General features: G+C 46.6%; 1 protein-coding gene across 4 annotated transcripts in view; it reads left to right on the plus strand.

Annotated features, from left to right (window-relative positions):
* Nucleotides 1–17,863, plus strand: part of CYP4F22 (cytochrome P450 family 4 subfamily F member 22) — a 54,945-nt gene that overhangs the window by 10,540 nt on the left and 26,542 nt on the right. The window contains exons 1-2 of one of the 4 annotated variants that reach the window (XM_083593494.1): nt 10,575–10,710; nt 15,445–15,667. In XM_083593494.1, coding sequence (XP_083449620.1) covers nt 10,616–10,710; nt 15,445–15,667 — 318 coding nt within the window. In that variant the 5' untranslated portion in view covers nt 10,575–10,615. Of the gene's footprint in view, nt 1–10,574; nt 10,711–10,982; nt 11,146–15,444; nt 15,668–17,863 lie in introns of those variants that run through there. The other 3 variants (XM_083593497.1, XM_083593496.1, XM_083593495.1) reach the window with 3 other exon arrangements.

Genomic DNA, 17,863 nt, shown 5'->3' on the forward strand with positions numbered 1-17,863 from the left:
TGAAGAAAATTCCTGAGCTACTTTAAATCACCTAAGTGCTGAAGTCAAGGCTCCTGGAACAGGTAGTGGGAAAAGACAGGCAAACTCACGCTGAATTTTGCAAGCTGTGGCTAGCTTCTCTCGCCACAGCTTGCCAAAGTGTCACTGGAAGGGGGTGTGCATTTGAAAGAGAGAAAAGAAACAGAACAATTCAAGCTTAGAGGATCTGTGGCATCAGAAGTGCTGCCACATGAGCATGGGCATAACCTGATTCTCCTGGATCAGGCCAGACCCCATATTTCTCCACCTTTAATGGTTGAGACGGATCATATGCCACAAAATAAAGTGTAAGCACCTAAGAGCCCACTTGGATCAGTCCAATATCCTATCTAGTCCAGCATCCTCTGTCCCCCAAGTGCCAACCGGAGAAATACAGAGACCATGAGTGCAGCAGCCTGTACTATTGTTCCCCAATAACTCAGAGGCATGGGGTAATTAAACGAGTTATGGCCAATTCACAACATTTGTGAAATCAACAACAGTTTGTACTGTTGAGCTGCTATTGTGAATATTCCAACTTAGCATTCAATTCATAATACATCAGGTTTGGGTTTTTTGTTGAGTTTTGTGGTATTTTATATGTACATCTTTTTGTTGTTTTGTTTTTGAACTATGACAGTTCTAATAGCCACCCCTAAGCTTGGTTTCACCACATCCCTTTTTTTTTAACAAGAACCAACAAAGCACAACATGTTAGAGCTGGAAAGAACATTACAAATGACTTGGCCCAGCTAGAATTGCTCTGTTATCCTTTATATAACACCAGGAATGTGCCTGTCTCTTGACACATAGTTAAAAAAAACAAAAGGTAAGTCCCTCGCTCTGAGCACTCACAATCTACAATTTGACAGGAAGGAAGAGAGGAACCAAATAAAACCAGCCAATCAGGTGTTACCTAGCAGACTCGTCTTGCACTTTGAACAACCGAATGCTTCCTCGACCTTTGCAGTTTATATTATTGATTCAGGGCAGGTCCACATAAGGGCAGGATCTCAAGTTCAGTTGAGAGGCAAATTCACAGTTAGTCAACTGGAGATGTCTCCAAATAGCGAAGGCAAGGTTTAAGGCGCCTGGCCCAGCCCCAGCCTAGCAATATCCTTATGCGGGTCCCTTCTCCAGGCTTCAAGTAGTGGCTGAAAGCAGGGAAGCAAAAAGAAGGCCAGTTCCAGATTCTGCCTCCCCCACTTCGCTCAGATTGCATAGATCTTCTGGTGCCAACTTAGCTGTAAAAGGTAAAGGTAAAAGACCCCTGACAGTTATGTCCAGTCACGAACGACTCTGGGGTTATGGCATTCATCTCGCTTTACTGGCCGAGGGAGCCAACGTTCGTCCGCAGACAGTTTTGCCGGGTCATGTGGCCAGCATGACTAAGTCGCTTCTGACCAAACCAGAGCAGCACACAGAAGCACTGTTTACCTTCCCACCTGTTACGGAAAGGGGGGGGGGGCATGTCTTCTTCACCTTCTTCTTCGCTACAATATATCAATTTATTTCCAATTGTCAATGTCAAAAGGGACTAAAATTTATAAAATTCATAGAAAATCAACGTGCCAATTTGCTCAATTTCTCTAGGACTCCATCACACCTCCCCTGTCCTCCATAATCCCTCAAGCAAGGTGTCAAGACCCTAATCCTGTCAAATCACTCTGCCAAGCCTTTCCTCCGGGCAATGCCAGGTGGCAGACTATGCATATATGGACCATTGTCTTCTCATCACCGGCACTCAGGATGTGCTTATCTGCGCATATCTCCAGCTCTGCATATTCCCCCCTCCCTCCTCCATATGTTAATCCGGTGTAACCCAACCTCTCCTTAATGTATTCATGATGTAATCTGTGTAACCCAACCTTTCCTTAATGTATTCATGATGTAACTGGGATGTGTTTTGCACTGTATTCTGGGACATGGGGGGAGTTTCAAAAGTCCATGTCACCCCTTTCTCGCTGTTCAATCTTGCCTTGAACCTGTTGCGCAATAAACTTGGATCTTCTGCAATTTGCTCCTGTCCGGCTGAGCTCATTTTTCTTCCGCAGGGACCCACGGACTTAGTCCGATGAGCTGGGTGGCAGAGTAGCCCCGCACCCAGATTTTAGCCGTAACAGTTGGCTGCCCAACGTGGGGCATGCGGTTCTCCCGCGTTGCTGACCGGGGGCCCCGAAATCTTCAGCCGGCACCGGGCCATTTTGCCTGGGAAGATCCTTTGGACCCTCGGCCATCCTCCGGGCGGTAATCAAAAGCCCCAGGAGTTCAGCCGGGGAGCAAAGAGGGATCCAGCCGGCTTATTCATCGATCCCGGGATCATCATAGAAGACACGTGAGTATAAGGAAAAGGAAAACCCAGTGCACTGGTGGGAAGGGGGTGGATTCTCCTGGCAACTGAATTCTCTGCCCTCCTCTCTATCGCTCTTTCTCGCCTGTCTCTTGGTCCAATTGCTGAGAGAGACCTTGGACTGCCGCTCGACCCGAAAGGGGGGTTCTGAGCTCTATCTCTTTCGCCTCTCAAACCCTCCAGTCAGCCGCACCAATTGGGAGTCCGAAAGTAAGACGGAGAGACCCGGCTTGAAAGACAGCCGACTCCCCGCAACGGACATCTCAGTTGAAAGCAAGGGGCTGGAGTTCTTCTTCCGAACTTCCCGAGCGCCCTTACGGAGGGGGCAGGAAGGGGTCTTGCTTTCTGTCTCAATCCCAGCCGCACTGGTCGGTGCCACGTAACACGTGTATCGTGCGTGAGCCCGCTTCCAAAAGCAAGGGGGATTTTCGGTTCAAAACTCTATCAAGGGACTACCCGATCTGGCACCGCACGGCGCGGGCGTCCAGTAGGGCCCCTTTTCCTGAGATTGTAACGATAGGTAGGAGGTTGCCAGGAGGGATAGCTCAAGAGGAATTGGGCGGGATTTGGCAGAGTGGAAAGGAAAACCCCAGGAAATAGATAAGTAAGGAAGGAAGAAAATAAGTGAGAAAGGAAGAAATAAGGAATTAGGTAGAAGAGCTCTCTAAAAGGAAACCCTGTTAGGAAGTTGCCAAGCAACAAGGAAAAGAAAAACCCTAAATAGCCCCCTGTACAAGTTACCCAGATCCAAATCAACCCCTCTCTTTCTCCCTTCTCTATCCCAGAAAAAAGAAAAAAAAACAACAAAAAGCAACAACAACGCATGCATATATAAAGGGGTACCCAGTCAACTAAGCATTGTGAGCCCTGCCAGTTTGGTTAACTGGTGGTGTTTGAAGAGGCAAGGAGGCTCTTAAAACCATGTGGGACCTTCCTACTAATTTCACTTAATGAAGCCAAAGGAAGCGGCCCAACTCCTTGCAATAACCAACTAAAGGATGAGAATATATATGTTTACATGTTGTCTGTTATGTGTGTTGTGTGTTAATACATATATGAGAATATGAGAATATGTATGTTTACATGTTGTCTGTTATGTGTGTTCCTTCTGTCTCTGACAGACTGCCTTTCTTAAGTGTGCATAGTTTAAACTGCAAGCTTGCTTCAAAATTTTAAATCTAAGGAAGGCATGCTGGACCTTATCAGTCCTAAATAAGACAAATTGAGAGTGAAGGGTGCAAATGTTTACCCCACCTCTTGCTTTGCCGCAACTTTTGAGATTGTGAGTCTACAGTCTATTTTGGAATGTGAAGTTAACCTAATGTTTCTGCTGCAAAAGCGTAGTTGAGCACAACTGCTCTCTCAAGCTAAAATGCAGTGTATGTATTTCATTAAGCATATGCCTATGAAAGTATGGTGTTCCTTCTAAGAAAATATGTGAGTCCAGTTTTAACTTTGATTTGGTTGGACAGAAGAGTTATTGTAAGGCTCCTGATATCAGTCTCTATAAGACTTCCTGGCCAAATGCCCCCCTTGTTTCATTCTGTCTCTTTCAGTTTTTTGTTTTTTTTTCCCCTCCCTTCTTACTTCTGTGCCAGGTAAATTTACTCCCGAGTAAGCTTCCTTTAAGGGAAACTGCAAAGAGGGGGGAGCAATCTTTCCTAAGGTACCCTGCATCTCACTTTCCTATGTGTAGTTATTAAAATAATAGTAGTAATAATAATAATAATCTAAATTAGGCTTACTATTCCTCTGCAAGTTCAGAAAAAATTGTTCACTTTTGTATTCCCTTTAAATCAAATCTATGGCTGTTTTAATTATGCTTAATAAAAGATCCTCTCCCTATCTTAGAAAAACTGTTCACTTCAATCTTCATTTAAATATCATTTCACTAGGAACTTGCATTCTTTAGTCTAAGGAAGTAAACTCTCACTCAAACTAGCTTCAAGATCTGCTAAAAGGGTTCTGCATAAAGCTGGGTACTTTTATTTTCATCTTCCTTAGTACATGATAGGAGCATTGATTGTGCTCTCTTCCCCAGTAGTGCCTGTGTACATAAGTATGTGTGTGTCTCTTTGGTAGTACAAATCTTGCTGTGAAATCTTGCTGTGAACCCTATATTTTGGAGGGTTGGACTAGATGACCCCAGGGTCCCTTTCAACTCTCCCAATTTGTGGCTGTGTGGAAGGACATGTGTCCGCAAGCATTGGAGGGTAGTTCTTAAATTCTGGTGTGGTGATGGAGTTGAAATTCAGCCTAGCTTTGCTCTTTAGTTTTAAAAGGTGAGAGGTGAAGCTGTGATGTTTTGAAGTAATATCAAGCATTTGAGTGACTACAGTGTTTATCATTTTGTCTACTATTTAAAAATCAGACTTCAAAGTCAATTCAAGGTTTAAGCACATACAAATACATATGGGCCTTGACCAATCCTGTAAATAAAGGGCAGGAAAATTTTTTGTCTGCAAATGGTAAGGCTGAATGTTAAAAAATCCTATGAATTCTGACTCTCTGGCCATTTTTCCCATATATAAGGGCGTGGCATTGTTCCGCGAATGACCAGAGGGAAATCACACAAAATGATAGCCCTTTCCTGTAAATAAAGGAAGCACTCCCTTGCTTGGGCTACAGGAAACATGATCCCTTAGAAAATTTCTAGCTTTGGTAAATGCTTGAATTGCGGAGTTTCTTGTTTTGTTTTAAATCTAACCCTATTTTAAAAATCTACTCCTTACCCTTCATTTCCTTTATTCAAATGGTAATTTAGCCAAAAGATTCAACATTTTCAATAGTATAAAAGGTTTGCTGAGACATGAACTCTGCACATGCACAGAGGCTAGATCAGCAAAAAAAAAAGGGGAAAAAAAAAAGAGAGAGAGAGAGAGAGAGGAAGGAGGGGGAACTGTAGGGGGGGAGAGGAGGTTTGGAGAGCTTGGGCTGCAGGGAGAAACTTATCCAAATTTCCTTATGTAAAACTTGGAACCATTGAGGGAAATCACCCTTAATGTACCCTTAAGTACTGGACCATCAAAGTCAAGAGGTTGCCAAATTTCAAATCTTAACATGCCAAATTCTTTTCACAGGTAAATATCAAAGCATTCCCCCCTCAATGGGATTTAAATCACAGACTTTGTGTGCATTTTAGGAACAGCATTTCCTGACAGGCTTCTCACATGAAATAATTTTCCCTTTTAACAGGACATGTGAACCCCGATAACAAAGTGTTTGTCCCTTCTTTTCTCCCACAGCAACTTTCTTTCTGTTCTGTGAAACAAGTCTGAATCCCTGCTATATTAGTGACTTTCATCTCTTTGTGGCTTTGACACTTTTAAGTTACAAATAATCTGTTTTCATTTATTTAATCCATTTTTCCATGATGTCTATGAAATTAATCGAAGCACAAGCAAACATTATTTGTGGAATGGTATTTGTTTACCTTTTGCCTGAGCATTTCTTATTGATTCTGTCATTTTGGCTAGTTCAAGGTACTTGCAGAACTTTAAATTGTCATTCATTTTTTCTTGGTATTAAGTCATTTCCCAGTATTTTGCTATTAACATCCTAGCCGATATTGTCACATCAAGAAACACTCTTTTATTTTCATTGTTACTGCAGGTTTCTTGAAATTGTGTGTCTTAGCATTTATTTATTTTTGGTTCCTCATAGGTCATTGTGTGTGTGTGTGTGTGTGTGTGTGTGTGTGTGTGTTTTATTATTATTTTAACCTTGTATTTTTTACAGTTCTCTTTTTTAAGTTCCCAAAACCCTGCCCCCTACAGGATATCACTTCTACAAATGTGTTACTACAGATCCAATGAAAAGCTTCGCCACCACAAGACCTGCAGCAACAACAACAGACACCAAAGTTTTCAAAGTGGCCACAGCAATTCCTTTCAAAGGGGGGTGGAGTAGAATTGTAAGGACATCTTCTCACTTTTGAACCTCAAGACTGTGCTCCAGGATTCAAAAGATACATACATAAAATATCACAATTGTCTCAAGATATGCAACTGATACTTAATTAGTTTGTTTTGTATTATGTGTTATTATGTAGGAATGTTGAAATGTGTCTGACAGTGTGTTATTTCCACAAATGGGGGGGGGGCTATTTTGTGGCTATTTTTGTGTGTAATTGTTTTTATGTTTAATGTCTTATTCCTTACAACCCAGTGGAGGATTCTCATACATTTTATGCTTTTAACAGACCAGGCTATTATGTAGTCCAATGTTTAGAACTAGATAAATTTATAACCACATTTAGTTGTTTCACCTGGCACTCTGCCAACTTCCCTACCCATTTTAAAATGTGCTAAAAACTCGCTTAACCAAAGAAAAGCTGATAAGATACATGAAAGTGCATATGCTTTGGTTTAGCAGGAATAATCCCTTATAGAGTTAAATTGACTTATTTGAACAAATGCCCTCTAAGAATGGTTTTATTTTAACAGATTAGTTTGAGAAGTTGGGAACCATGGGGCAAGATAAATTCAAATTGGACTCATTTTGAATTGGGCAAGTGTATCCAGGCTGCAATTAGCTTTTTGGTCCTTAAAGTGCAAGTGAGCAACTTCCCATGACTGCAAGACCAGAGCCTATAATAATAAAATCCCATAGAATGGCCAAGGCAAGGACATTTCCCTCATGACGTGCCCAAACCTGTGCCAGCTGGGGTGAGTGCCAGGCAACATGGTTAATATGAAAGCCCTAAGTGGATTCACCAGGGATTGCCACTACTGTGACACCATGCCGGTGTGAGACCACAGAAGAGCTACCTTCGCACCTGAGAACACAAAAACGGTGGAGCTAAAAAAAACCAAACTGCATTTTTTTCAGTCAGTAGCGGACCTTCCTGCTAAATGTAAAGCATAGACCACTATTGAACAAAATACAACAGGTGTTCTTTTATGTGATATCCTATATCCAGCTATCTGCACTACTATACTTGCAAATGACCTTAAGAGGCATGGCTTGCAAGTCCCCTTCAGGTTTGCACAAACCCACACATCTAGTACGGTGGATACCAAGTTATTAGTGCATATCTATATAACATACACGTACATTATTGTATTGGTCCGTGTTGCTCCCTCCTTTACTGCCCTGCTCAACCCACCTCCTTTTCCATTAAAGCCTATTCCCACTCACAGGGCACCCCTACCTTCACCGAGATTTAGGGTGCGGAGAAAAGATTTGCAAGTTCTTACAGAACTTTAATGCAAATCTATCTCCGAATGGGGGACTGTTACGGAAAGGGGGGGGGGCATGTCTTCTTCACCTTCTTCTTCGCTACAATATATCAATTTATTTCCAATTGTCAATGTCAAAAGGGACTAAAATTTATAAAATTCATAGAAAATCAACGTGCCAATTTGCTCAATTTCTCTAGGACTCCATCACACCTCCCCTGTCCTCCATAATCCCTCAAGCAAGGTGTCAAGACCCTAATCCTGTCAAATCACTCTGCCAAGCCTTTCCTCCGGGCAATGCCAGGTGGCAGACTATGCATATATGGACCATTGTCTTCTCATCACCGGCACTCAGGATGTGCTTATCTGCGCATATCTCCAGCTCTGCATATTCCCCCCTCCCTCCTCCATATGTTAATCCGGTGTAACCCAACCTCTCCTTAATGTATTCATGATGTAATCTGTGTAACCCAACCTTTCCTTAATGTATTCATGATGTAACTGGGATGTGTTTTGCACTGTATTCTGGGACATGGGGGGAGTTTCAAAAGTCCATGTCACCCCTTTCTCGCTGTTCAATCTTGCCTTGAACCTGTTGCGCAATAAACTTGGATCTTCTGCAATTTGCTCCTGTCCGGCTGAGCTCATTTTTCTTCCGCAGGGACCCACGGACTTAGTCCGATGAGCTGGGTGGCAGAGTAGCCCCGCACCCAGCTCATCGGACTAAGTCTGTGGCTGCAGGAGCTGGTGCCGGCTGTGCGGCGCGTTCGCTCGGAGCTTGCCAACATCGGTCAGAGCCTGGCCAGGCTAGTGCAAATGTTTGAAGCGCAGGTGCCCGCCTGCCCACACTTCCATGCCACCCAGGAGAAGGGAGCGGCCAAAGCTGAGGGCAGCAGAGCAGGAGGCAAGCATCTGTTCCACCCCACCTTCACCTATCGCCCCTGCCAGGAAATATAAAAGGAACCCCAGCCCTGTATGGACGCAGAGCAGTTTCCATTATATACAGAACAATGGTGTCAAAGTTGTTTTGTGTTGAGTGACACTCTTTCCCAATACAGTGGTACCTCTGGTTGCGAACGGGATCCGTTCCAGAGGCCTGTTCGCAACATGAAAAGAACGCAACCCGCAGCGGCGCGTCTGCGCACACGCGGGTTGCGATTCGCCACTTCTGCGCATGCGCGTGACGTCATTTTGCGCTTGTGCGCATGCACGAGTGAAACCCGGAAGTAACCCTTTCCGGTACTTCTGGGTCACCACAGGACATAACCTGAAAGAACGTACCATGAAGCGGACATAACATGAAGTATGACCGTACCCTCATGCTGTGGGCAAGAGGAAAATGAGGAAGGGGGTACTAAAGGGATAAATGTAAGGTTCTGCACTCAGGCGGGAAGAAGCAGCTGCACCAATATTATACTGGGGACACCTGGCTTGCCAGTAGTACATGCGAAAAGGATCCAGGGGTCTTAGTTGGCTGCAAGTTTAACATGAGTCAATAGTGTGATGCAGCAGGGAAAATGCAAATGTTATTCTAGGCTGCATCAACAGAAGTATAGTGTCCAGATCAAGGGAAGTAATAGTACCAATCGAATCTGACTTGATTAGACAATACCTGGATACCTGGAGTCCTGTGTCCAGTTTTGGGCATCACAATTTAAGAAGGATATTAGCAAGCTGAAATGTGTGCAGCAGAGGAGGACCCAGGGGAGAAAGGGTCTAGAAACCAAGCCTTATAAGAAATGGTTGAGGGAGTTGGGTATGATTAGACTAGAAAAGAGGAAACTGAGAGGAGAGCTGATATCCACCTTCAAATATTTAAAGGGCTTTTGCTGCCCAACTCCCCATGGGACTTTGAGTCCCCTAAGTCCATGATCGCTCAGAGGAGGGATGGAGGCAGCATCCAGCAGAAAGCAAGGGAGATATTTATTTTTCTGTTGAACAGAGTTGCTTTGACCCTGAACAAAAGTGTGCAGGAACCTTTAAAGACTTTTGGCATTGTGCAACCCCCTTAGTCAAAGACCACCCCAAAACCATGCCGCCAGAGCACCATTTCTGTTCTCATCTTGAAGCAAAGTTCTTAACCCGAGGTAATATTTCTGGGTTAGTGGAGTCTGTAACCTGAAGCGTCTGTAACCTGAAGTGTATGTAACATGAAGTGTATGTAACCCGAGGTACCATCCTTAAGACAGAATTTGTAAGCGAAAAGACGATGGGAAGGATTCTGCAGTGCTGGTTTTGGTCTTTGGTCTGGCTGGGCTATGTGCTCCTAGAAGTGGTAAAGGGTCTTCGATGTTTTCGAAGAAACGGTGTACAAGCAAGCCAGCCCTCAGGAAATTGTCTGTATTTGAAAGGGTCTGTTTAGTCGAGAGCCTGTCCTTAAAAATCACTATAGCCCTATTTCGGGCCGTATCATGAGGGAGGAATTTTACCTTGATGATATTTTCTGCTGTCACGAGGCCCCTGGTGACTATTCCGATTTTTTGGGGAATATTTACTTTTCTTTGAGCATATAATGGGTGACCTCAATTTGTGAGAAGTATTGTGAAGGCAAGTTTGTGATTATTTAACGTTAGCTTCCAACAAGTCTGTGTTGTTTTATCTTGATCCTTTTTTGTTATGTTAGGGTACACAGGATTTCTTTGCAATGTCAAGAGAAGGGTTGGTTGCATGGGAGCCGGAATTTCCTTTGGTTTTCCTATTTCCCCACTAGAGGGCTGTGTGTGATCTGCTGGGGCGCGGGGCTTTTCCTCAGAGAAGGCTTTCCCCATTTGCCTCCCTTACTGCAGAGGAATATTTGAGGTCATTGGGAGACTCAAAATGGCTTCAGGATTGCTCTCCTGTACAATTTCAGACACTTGGTTTACATATTTAGATATGTGCGCATTTATGAATATTCATTCTATATTTGACACCTTAGAATTCTTACAACACCAGAAAGAAATGTGGGGCAAAGGGGAGTGTGGGTGAGCCTGGAGATGGGTAAGGCCGCACGGGGGCAGAAGCGCTTCACCTTTGCCCCGCCTGGAGGGGCGGGAAGAGGGAAGGCGGAGATGGGCGCCTGCTGAGCATGCTCAGGTGGCTCCCGGCTCGCTTCTCACCTGCGGCACAGCACAGAAAGAGACGGAGTAGAAAAGGGGAAGGGGAGCGCACGCGCGAGGCCAGGTAAGGAAGGGAAGCCGTGCGCTGCAGGGGGACTCTTTGGAGAGAGGAGATGCTTCGCCTCCGCTGAGCTGCCGTCCGCGTTCCTCGCGGGTCTCCAGCCATTCCGACGAGACACGTTTTCTGGCTTTGGCAGCCAAGCTTGCAGCAGTCCAAAGGGCATCCTCTCCGGGGTGGAGAGGTGATGCTGTCGGCTCCTGGGCAGCCCAGATCCCGCCGAAGCGCCGCCTCCCTCCCTGGCTCCCCACCCCTCCGCGCCTGCTTGGCTGCATTCCTGGCACGGCTGGCTACCTGCCAGAGCAACGTCGGGAAAGTGGCCCCGAGCAAAGCGGAGCGGAGCGCAGAGACCCCCGCAGGGGAAGGGGAAGGGGGATCGGGAGGCGCTCGCTCGGTCGGTTGCTGGGTTTCCTCCTGTGCGTAACGCGGAGTGCCTCGCAGGTTTGTGTGTTAGGAAGGAAAGGGGAGATAAATCGTGTAAGCATGCAATCAAGGGGAAATAAATATTGCAAAAAGGGCACAGACGCGCGCCCCCATGGGCGTAGCCAAGGGGTTCAGCTGCCTCCCCTAGATCAACAAAAAATATTGAAAAGCGTTGAAAGTACTCAATTAACTGAGGCTCCCCCCCCCCCAGCGGAAACCTGCCCCTCAACCAAAGCATGCCTCCCGTAATGTCCTCTTTGGGGGGTATATTTACCCATGATTTCCCCCCAAAAGTACCCTACCTTTTAACAACAACAATTATTATTATTATTTCACACCCCACCCGTCTAGCTGGGTTTCCCCAGCCACTCTGGGCGGCTCCCAACAGAACATTAAAAATACGATAAAACATCAAACATTAAAAACTTCCCTAAACAGGGCTGCCTTCAGATGTCTTCTAAAAGTCAGATAAGTTGTTTCTTTCCTTGACATCTGATGGGAGGGCGTTCCACAGGGCGGACGCCACTAAATGTTGACGCCACTAAATGTTGACAAACCAAGCTGCCCTTATTTTATTTTATAATTATTATTTTTTTCAAATTTTGAAATTTACAAACAGTTATCAACCAGCATAGAAAGAGAATTCCGAAGAATCTCCTGGACTCCCCTTCTCCCCTTTGTGGATCCTTATATTGACCTTTTCCTCCTGCATCTTGTCTATCAATCCAAATCTATTAAATCTCCATTACATCCATAATTCAACATTAAATCACAAGTGTTTATTCTAATCCTACTAATAACTTTAATTGTTTACAATGGTTTTAAGGGTAAATTACATCTTTTCCCCATTCCTTATTAAAATTTTGGTCTTTCTTCCTGATTTCTGATTCTTCCGGTCATTTTTGCCATTTTGGCATAGTCCATCAACTTAATCTGCCACTCTTCCCTGGTAGGGATTCCGTCTTCTTTCCATCTCTGGGCTAGTAACCAGTGCCGGATTTATGTATAAGCTAAACAAGCTATAGCTTAGGGCCCCACTCTCTTGGGGGCCCCCAAAAAAATTAAAGAAAAAATACCTGGATGTACATTTCCAAAATATAAGATAAAAACAAATAAAATAAAACCTACATACAGCAACAGTGTTTTGTGTTGTGTATGGACCTATTAGGTCCATAAATTACCATATAGCATATATTCAACACAAAAAACAGCAACAAATTGTTGTTGGCAAAGGACAGCTGGACATATAAAGGACCCCAGTACCTTCAGTAGCTTAGGGCCTCATCAAACCTAAATCCGGCCCTGCTAGTTACATCCGAGCAGCAATGGTCACGTACATAAATAGTCTGTTCTGATCTGTTGGAATTTCGGCACCTAGAAAAACCAAGCTGCGCTTGTGGCACAGAAAGAAAGTTGGCTGCCTTAGTTTCCCAACACTTTTCTAGTGGACGCAGTCTGGCCACGTCTTCCTGTCAAAGGGCTAGCGCTCTAAAAACATGGACCCTGACCTAGGAAGTGCAGTGAGGAAGACCAACAGACTCACTCTGGTAGAGTGTATGAACTTTGGCAGACTAGAGACGGCATCATCTTCATTTAATCCCTATATGTGCATACTTTGGGATGTGGATGGGGGGGGGGGAACCAATTGATAACGAAATGCAAAAAGTACAGTCTCTGTGTTTGTTCTCGCTATGTTAAAAGAACAAATGGGCACCAATCTGCCATCAGAAATTGCAACATTTCTTTTAAAAGGAAAATAAAAGTGGGAGGATATCTCAGTCTCCCAGGACACTGTCTTGGAATTTGCAACCTTCTCAAAAAAAAAAAAAAAAAGGAATACCAAAGTGAAGAAGGGAGGGAAAGAAAGAGAACAATGGGTCCAAATTTGGGGGGGGGGGGGAATCGTGGTCTATGCAGCACTCAAGATGCCCATATGGACCATTCATAGCAGCAGTCATGAATGCAAGCATTCTGGTGTTTCTCTTCTTCACACCAGTATTTGGATTGCAGACTGTTGTCTTTAAGCCCTATGGAAAGAATGTGCCTAATTGTAATGGGTGGGACTTGCCACCACAGGGGATGCCGGTGGCACTGTGGTCTAAACCACTGAGCCTCTTGGGCTTGTCGATTGGAAGGCTGGCAGTTCGAATCCCCACAAACAGTGTGAGCTCCCATTGCTCTGTCCCAGCTCCTGCTTACCTAGCAGTTTGAAAGCACGCCAGTGCAAGTAGATAAATAGGTACCGCTGTGGCGGGAAGGTAAATGGCGTTTTCATGCGCTCTGGTTTCTGTCACGGTGTTCTGTTGCGCCAGAAGCGGTTTAGTCCTGCTGGCCACATGACCCGGAAAGCTGTCTGTGGACAAACGCCGGCTCCCTCAGCCTGAAAGCGAGATGAGCACCGCAACCCCATAGTCGCCTTGGACTGGACTTAACCATCCAGGGGTCCTTTACCTTTACCTTTCCCGCCACCACAATCCCCCCCCCAAATGCATTCAGTATAACTGGTTATGTCACCTGAAACTTTACTTGCTAAAGATGAGTGCTGTGTTTCTAGCACACAGCTGCCAAGGCTTCTAGGGTTTAGGGGAAAAACAATAACCTCTTTCTCGCACTTGTAATTTCTGCTCTCACGTAACTGCAGAGCGTTACGTGAAGTCCTGCACTGTTTGAGCTGCAGAAGTGGGAGACAAGGACCCACTGGGGTCTCGTGTTCTCAGAAGGAAGGAAGGCAGAGCAGATGAGGGAGACCGCTCTTTCAAAAGTTTGTGCAAGCAGGCAATCTTTTCTGCTGCACCTTGCCCTACTGTGCAAACTGAAAGCAATTAGTGGATTAGGCATCCCAGGTTTGAGAAACTAGGCTATGGCAACACTAGGGCTCTTTCTGAGTCACCCCTAGCAGCATGCCCTCCCATGCTCCCAGTTTCTGTCTGGGCAATCAGAGGCAATCTCTACATACAGGACTTGCCCGGGGCAGCGGGTGATGGGATCCCTCTTATTCACCCCAACATCCACTTTGGTTGCAAGCTGGGTCTTAACAGTGACGGAAGCCAGCCTGCAGAACAGAGCTCTCTGATTGGCTGCCTCCTGTGACGTCACAAAGTCACCCTTCATTCTCTCACGGCAGGTTTTCTGCTTCTTGAATGGTGATAAATGAGAGGCGAGCAATTGGTCAAGGCAGCAAGCATATTCCCAGACGTAAAGAAGCTGCTTTGCGTCGATGTTTGTTTTGGGTCCAAATTGGTTATCTTTCTGCCAGACTCTGGAGGAGACTTGAGTTTGAGTGGAGAAGCAGCAGAGGAAATTATTACTATTATTAATTTATTGAGTTTATATACTGCCCTATACCTGGGGGTCTCAGGGCGGTTCACAGAATAAAATCAAGATAAGAAACCACAAAATACCTAATAAAAATAGAAACAACAACCCAATAGCCCCCCCCCCAAAAAACCCTACATTTTAAAAGGGCATAGGATGTAAATCAGATCAACCAAAGGCCTGGTTAAAGAGGAACATTTTTGCCTGGCGCCTAAAGGAGTCTAATGAAGGTGCTAGGCGAACCTCCCTGGGGAGAGCATTCCACAGATGGGGAGCCACTGCAGAAAAGGCCCTGTTCTCATGTTGCCACCCTCCGGACCTCTCGAGGAGGAGGCACACAAAGGAGGACCTCAGAGGATGATCTCAGGGTGCGGGTAGGTTCATATGGAAAGAGGTGGTCCTTGAAGTATTGTAGTCCTAAGCAGCTTCACCATATCCCATTGTGCTATTTTTGCACTCAAAGTTGCCCCCAGGTATTCCCCCCCCCCTCGGAAGAAAATATGTTAGCACTGTTATCTTTCCCATGGAAGTGAATTGGAGTGAGGCAAAAAAAAAAAGGTGGAAGGGAAAGTAGCCCCCCTCCAGCCGGTCTCCTGGCCCTGATCACAACCGCCAAGACAACTTAAGTGAATGAATAAAAGTGTTCCAGGGACAGTGGAGGGTGGATACACATGACTACTTGGAATCTCATTCTGCCCACTGTTTGGGGAGTTGCAGGGCTGCCAGCACCGTGAGGGAAATTGGAAAGTGAGTCTGTCTGAAGGTGGAATTTTCTTGTTTTTTGGCCCATCACCAAAGGGCGCCTACTCCAGTTTCAATGTGCACTGGTCTGGCAGGGTGTAGCGGGTTTGGGGGAGGGAGCCAATGTGAAGGGAGAGAGTCCAATGTGACCGATTCTGGGGGTGGCGGAGGCTTGCTTAAATTCTTTCTCTCAGCCTCCCTCTCCCACTGAGCACACTGTGTCTCTCCTGCCTCCCTCTCCTCCTTGCCTCCCTCTTCCAGAATGTTGCCCTTCACTGACTGGATCCTGGAGAAACTGGCTCTCGAGAAGACCCTGTTCCGGACCATGGCTGTCTCCAGCCTCTGGCTTTTGCTGCTGGCTTTGCTCTTCCGTTCGCTTACAGACGCCTTTGGCATGTGCCACCGCTTTTACGTTAACTGCCAGAGATTGCGTTGCTTCCCAGAGCCCCCGCGTCGCAACTGGCTCCTAGGGCACCTCAACCTGGTAAGTGTGGCCTCTGGAGCTGCGGCTTGGCTTGGTCAAGGAGGGAGGTCTCCAGCTTGGCAGAGGGGAGGGAAAGGAGGGGGCACTGAAGCAGCCATCCGTCCTTGTGGTGGGCGAGGGATGAAGACCGCCATATCTGGGTGCCGATGGCTCGCAAGGCTTGCCTAAATTCAGAACTGCAGGGAGGGCTGGTTGTGACATTCTAAGAATGTCTTTCAGTCTGAGACACCATCCATCCATCCATTCATTTGTGTTATACAGTGGTACCTCAGGTTACATACACTTCAGGTTACATACACTTCAGGTTACAGACTCCGCTAACCCAGAAATAGTGCTTCAGATTAAGAACTTTGCTTCAGGATAAGAACAGAAATCGGGGTCCAGCATGCGGCAGCAGCAGGAGGCCCCATTAGCTAAGTGGGGCTTCAGGTTAAGAACAGTTTCAGGTTAAGAACCGACCTCCGGAACGAATTAGATACTTAACCCGAGGTACCGCTGTAAACGGGAGGCAGAAATGAGGAGAGAGCCAGCCCAAACGGCATATGTATTCAGATTGGGAACGCGCTCTAGCTGGAATGTGAGGAAGGGAGAAAAATTTGTTTCAGAAAATAGATCTTGCTTGCCACAAGGGGTACAGGGACAGATTGAATGGGTCCTTTGTTCTCACAAACAACTTCCACTCCCAGCTTGCTCAAATGTTGCCGCATCCCCAACCACGGTCCTGTCTTCCTCTTCCTTGCGTTTTCTCCTTGCAGGTTATTTGAACCCAGCTCTGCTCTGCCACAGTTTGGCTCGTCCTCCCAGCAGATTGCTCCCAGCCACAGAAATGGCAGAGCCGTGTAGAAGTCAGGCAGAGGTTTCTGCTCCTAGCAATTCCCTTCAGAACGCAATAGCAGCAAGACCCGGTCACCTTAATTGGGGTGGGGGTAGGGGTGGAGAGAAATTAAAGGCTCCAGAAACATGCACTCAGCTCCCTGCCTAGCGGGCTCCTTGCTCTTCTTTCCCCAAAACTTCACAGCGCTTCCTCTGTTTTCTTCCTCTTTGTTTCTCCCTCTCACCGTCCCTCGCTCCCAGGACTGTTTCAAGGCACACTGTGAGCCCTGGGCCTGGTGACACGTCTCTCAGGAGGCCAGCTTCTTGGCAGGAGCTGCTGAGGTCTTTGCTGAGCTGTTAATGAGCAGGCCAGGCTTCCCTGGAGCATAGTTGCCAAGATGGGACTGGGCATGAACCCAGAGACGACTTTGGGGTAGAGCAGTGCCCATGGCAGGGACATGACAAGGCTATCTCGGATTTTATTCACACTTTCCAGTCACAGTCTGCACTTTAAAGCTCCGTGTCCAAGTGCGCGCTCTCTCTCTCTCTCTCTCTCTCTCTCTCTCTCTCTCTAATTCTGGAGTTTCCCTGCAAAAAAACACTGTTTACCACTGAATCAGAGCTGATGGCAACCTGTGGATAACCTCCATATCCTTTTGTCATGCTTTTGTGTCATCCTTTTGTGGTGAAAGCTGTGGGGTGAAAAAAAAGAGCACTCAGTCACTGAGTGAGGATAAATCCTCATTTGCTTGCCTTTGTTCCTGGCTGTTGGCATGGGTATCTCTCTCAAATTATCCCCCAGAGGTTCATAGGCTTGGGCCCTTTGCCCCACCCAATCAACCCCTATGCACTCATCATCCTCATTCCTAGGGGCGGAGGAAGGGGGGGGCAGTGGGGGCGGGCCACCCCGGGTGTCACCACTGAGGGGGCTGGCAAAATGGCGGGCGGCACTCACCACGGGGCCTGCAGCGCCCCCAAGCCACGCATCTCTCCTGGGAGTGACTTAATGGCTTGGGCACCCACAGGCTCCACGCTGTCCCAAACGGTCCACCCGCCGCCTCCCCCTCAGCTGTAGGGCAGCTGAGTGGGAGGAGGCAGGCAGACGCCTCGGAGGCCCCACTGTGCTGGTCCCGTGGGTTAACCATGAGGCGAGGTCCGAGTCCAGTCCGAGGTTGAGGGTGCAGTATGGAGGCAGTCCGTCAAAGATGAAGCTGGGTCCAAGGCAGGGAGTTGGGTGAGGTCAGGAGCTCTGGCAGGACAGGGTGCCGGCAGGAACAGGTTACCAACAATGTTGCTCCCGCAACCTGGGACTGGAGCTGGCTTTTATCTGCCCCGTGGCATAGGGCGGTCCCGGTCCACAGGTGACTCGCCTCTCCTGGCCTG

The sequence above is a fragment of the Podarcis filfolensis genome (genome assembly GCF_964270895.1).
Source record: "Podarcis filfolensis genome assembly, chromosome: 17".
Classification (NCBI taxonomy): domain Eukaryota; kingdom Metazoa; phylum Chordata; class Lepidosauria; order Squamata; family Lacertidae; genus Podarcis; species Podarcis filfolensis.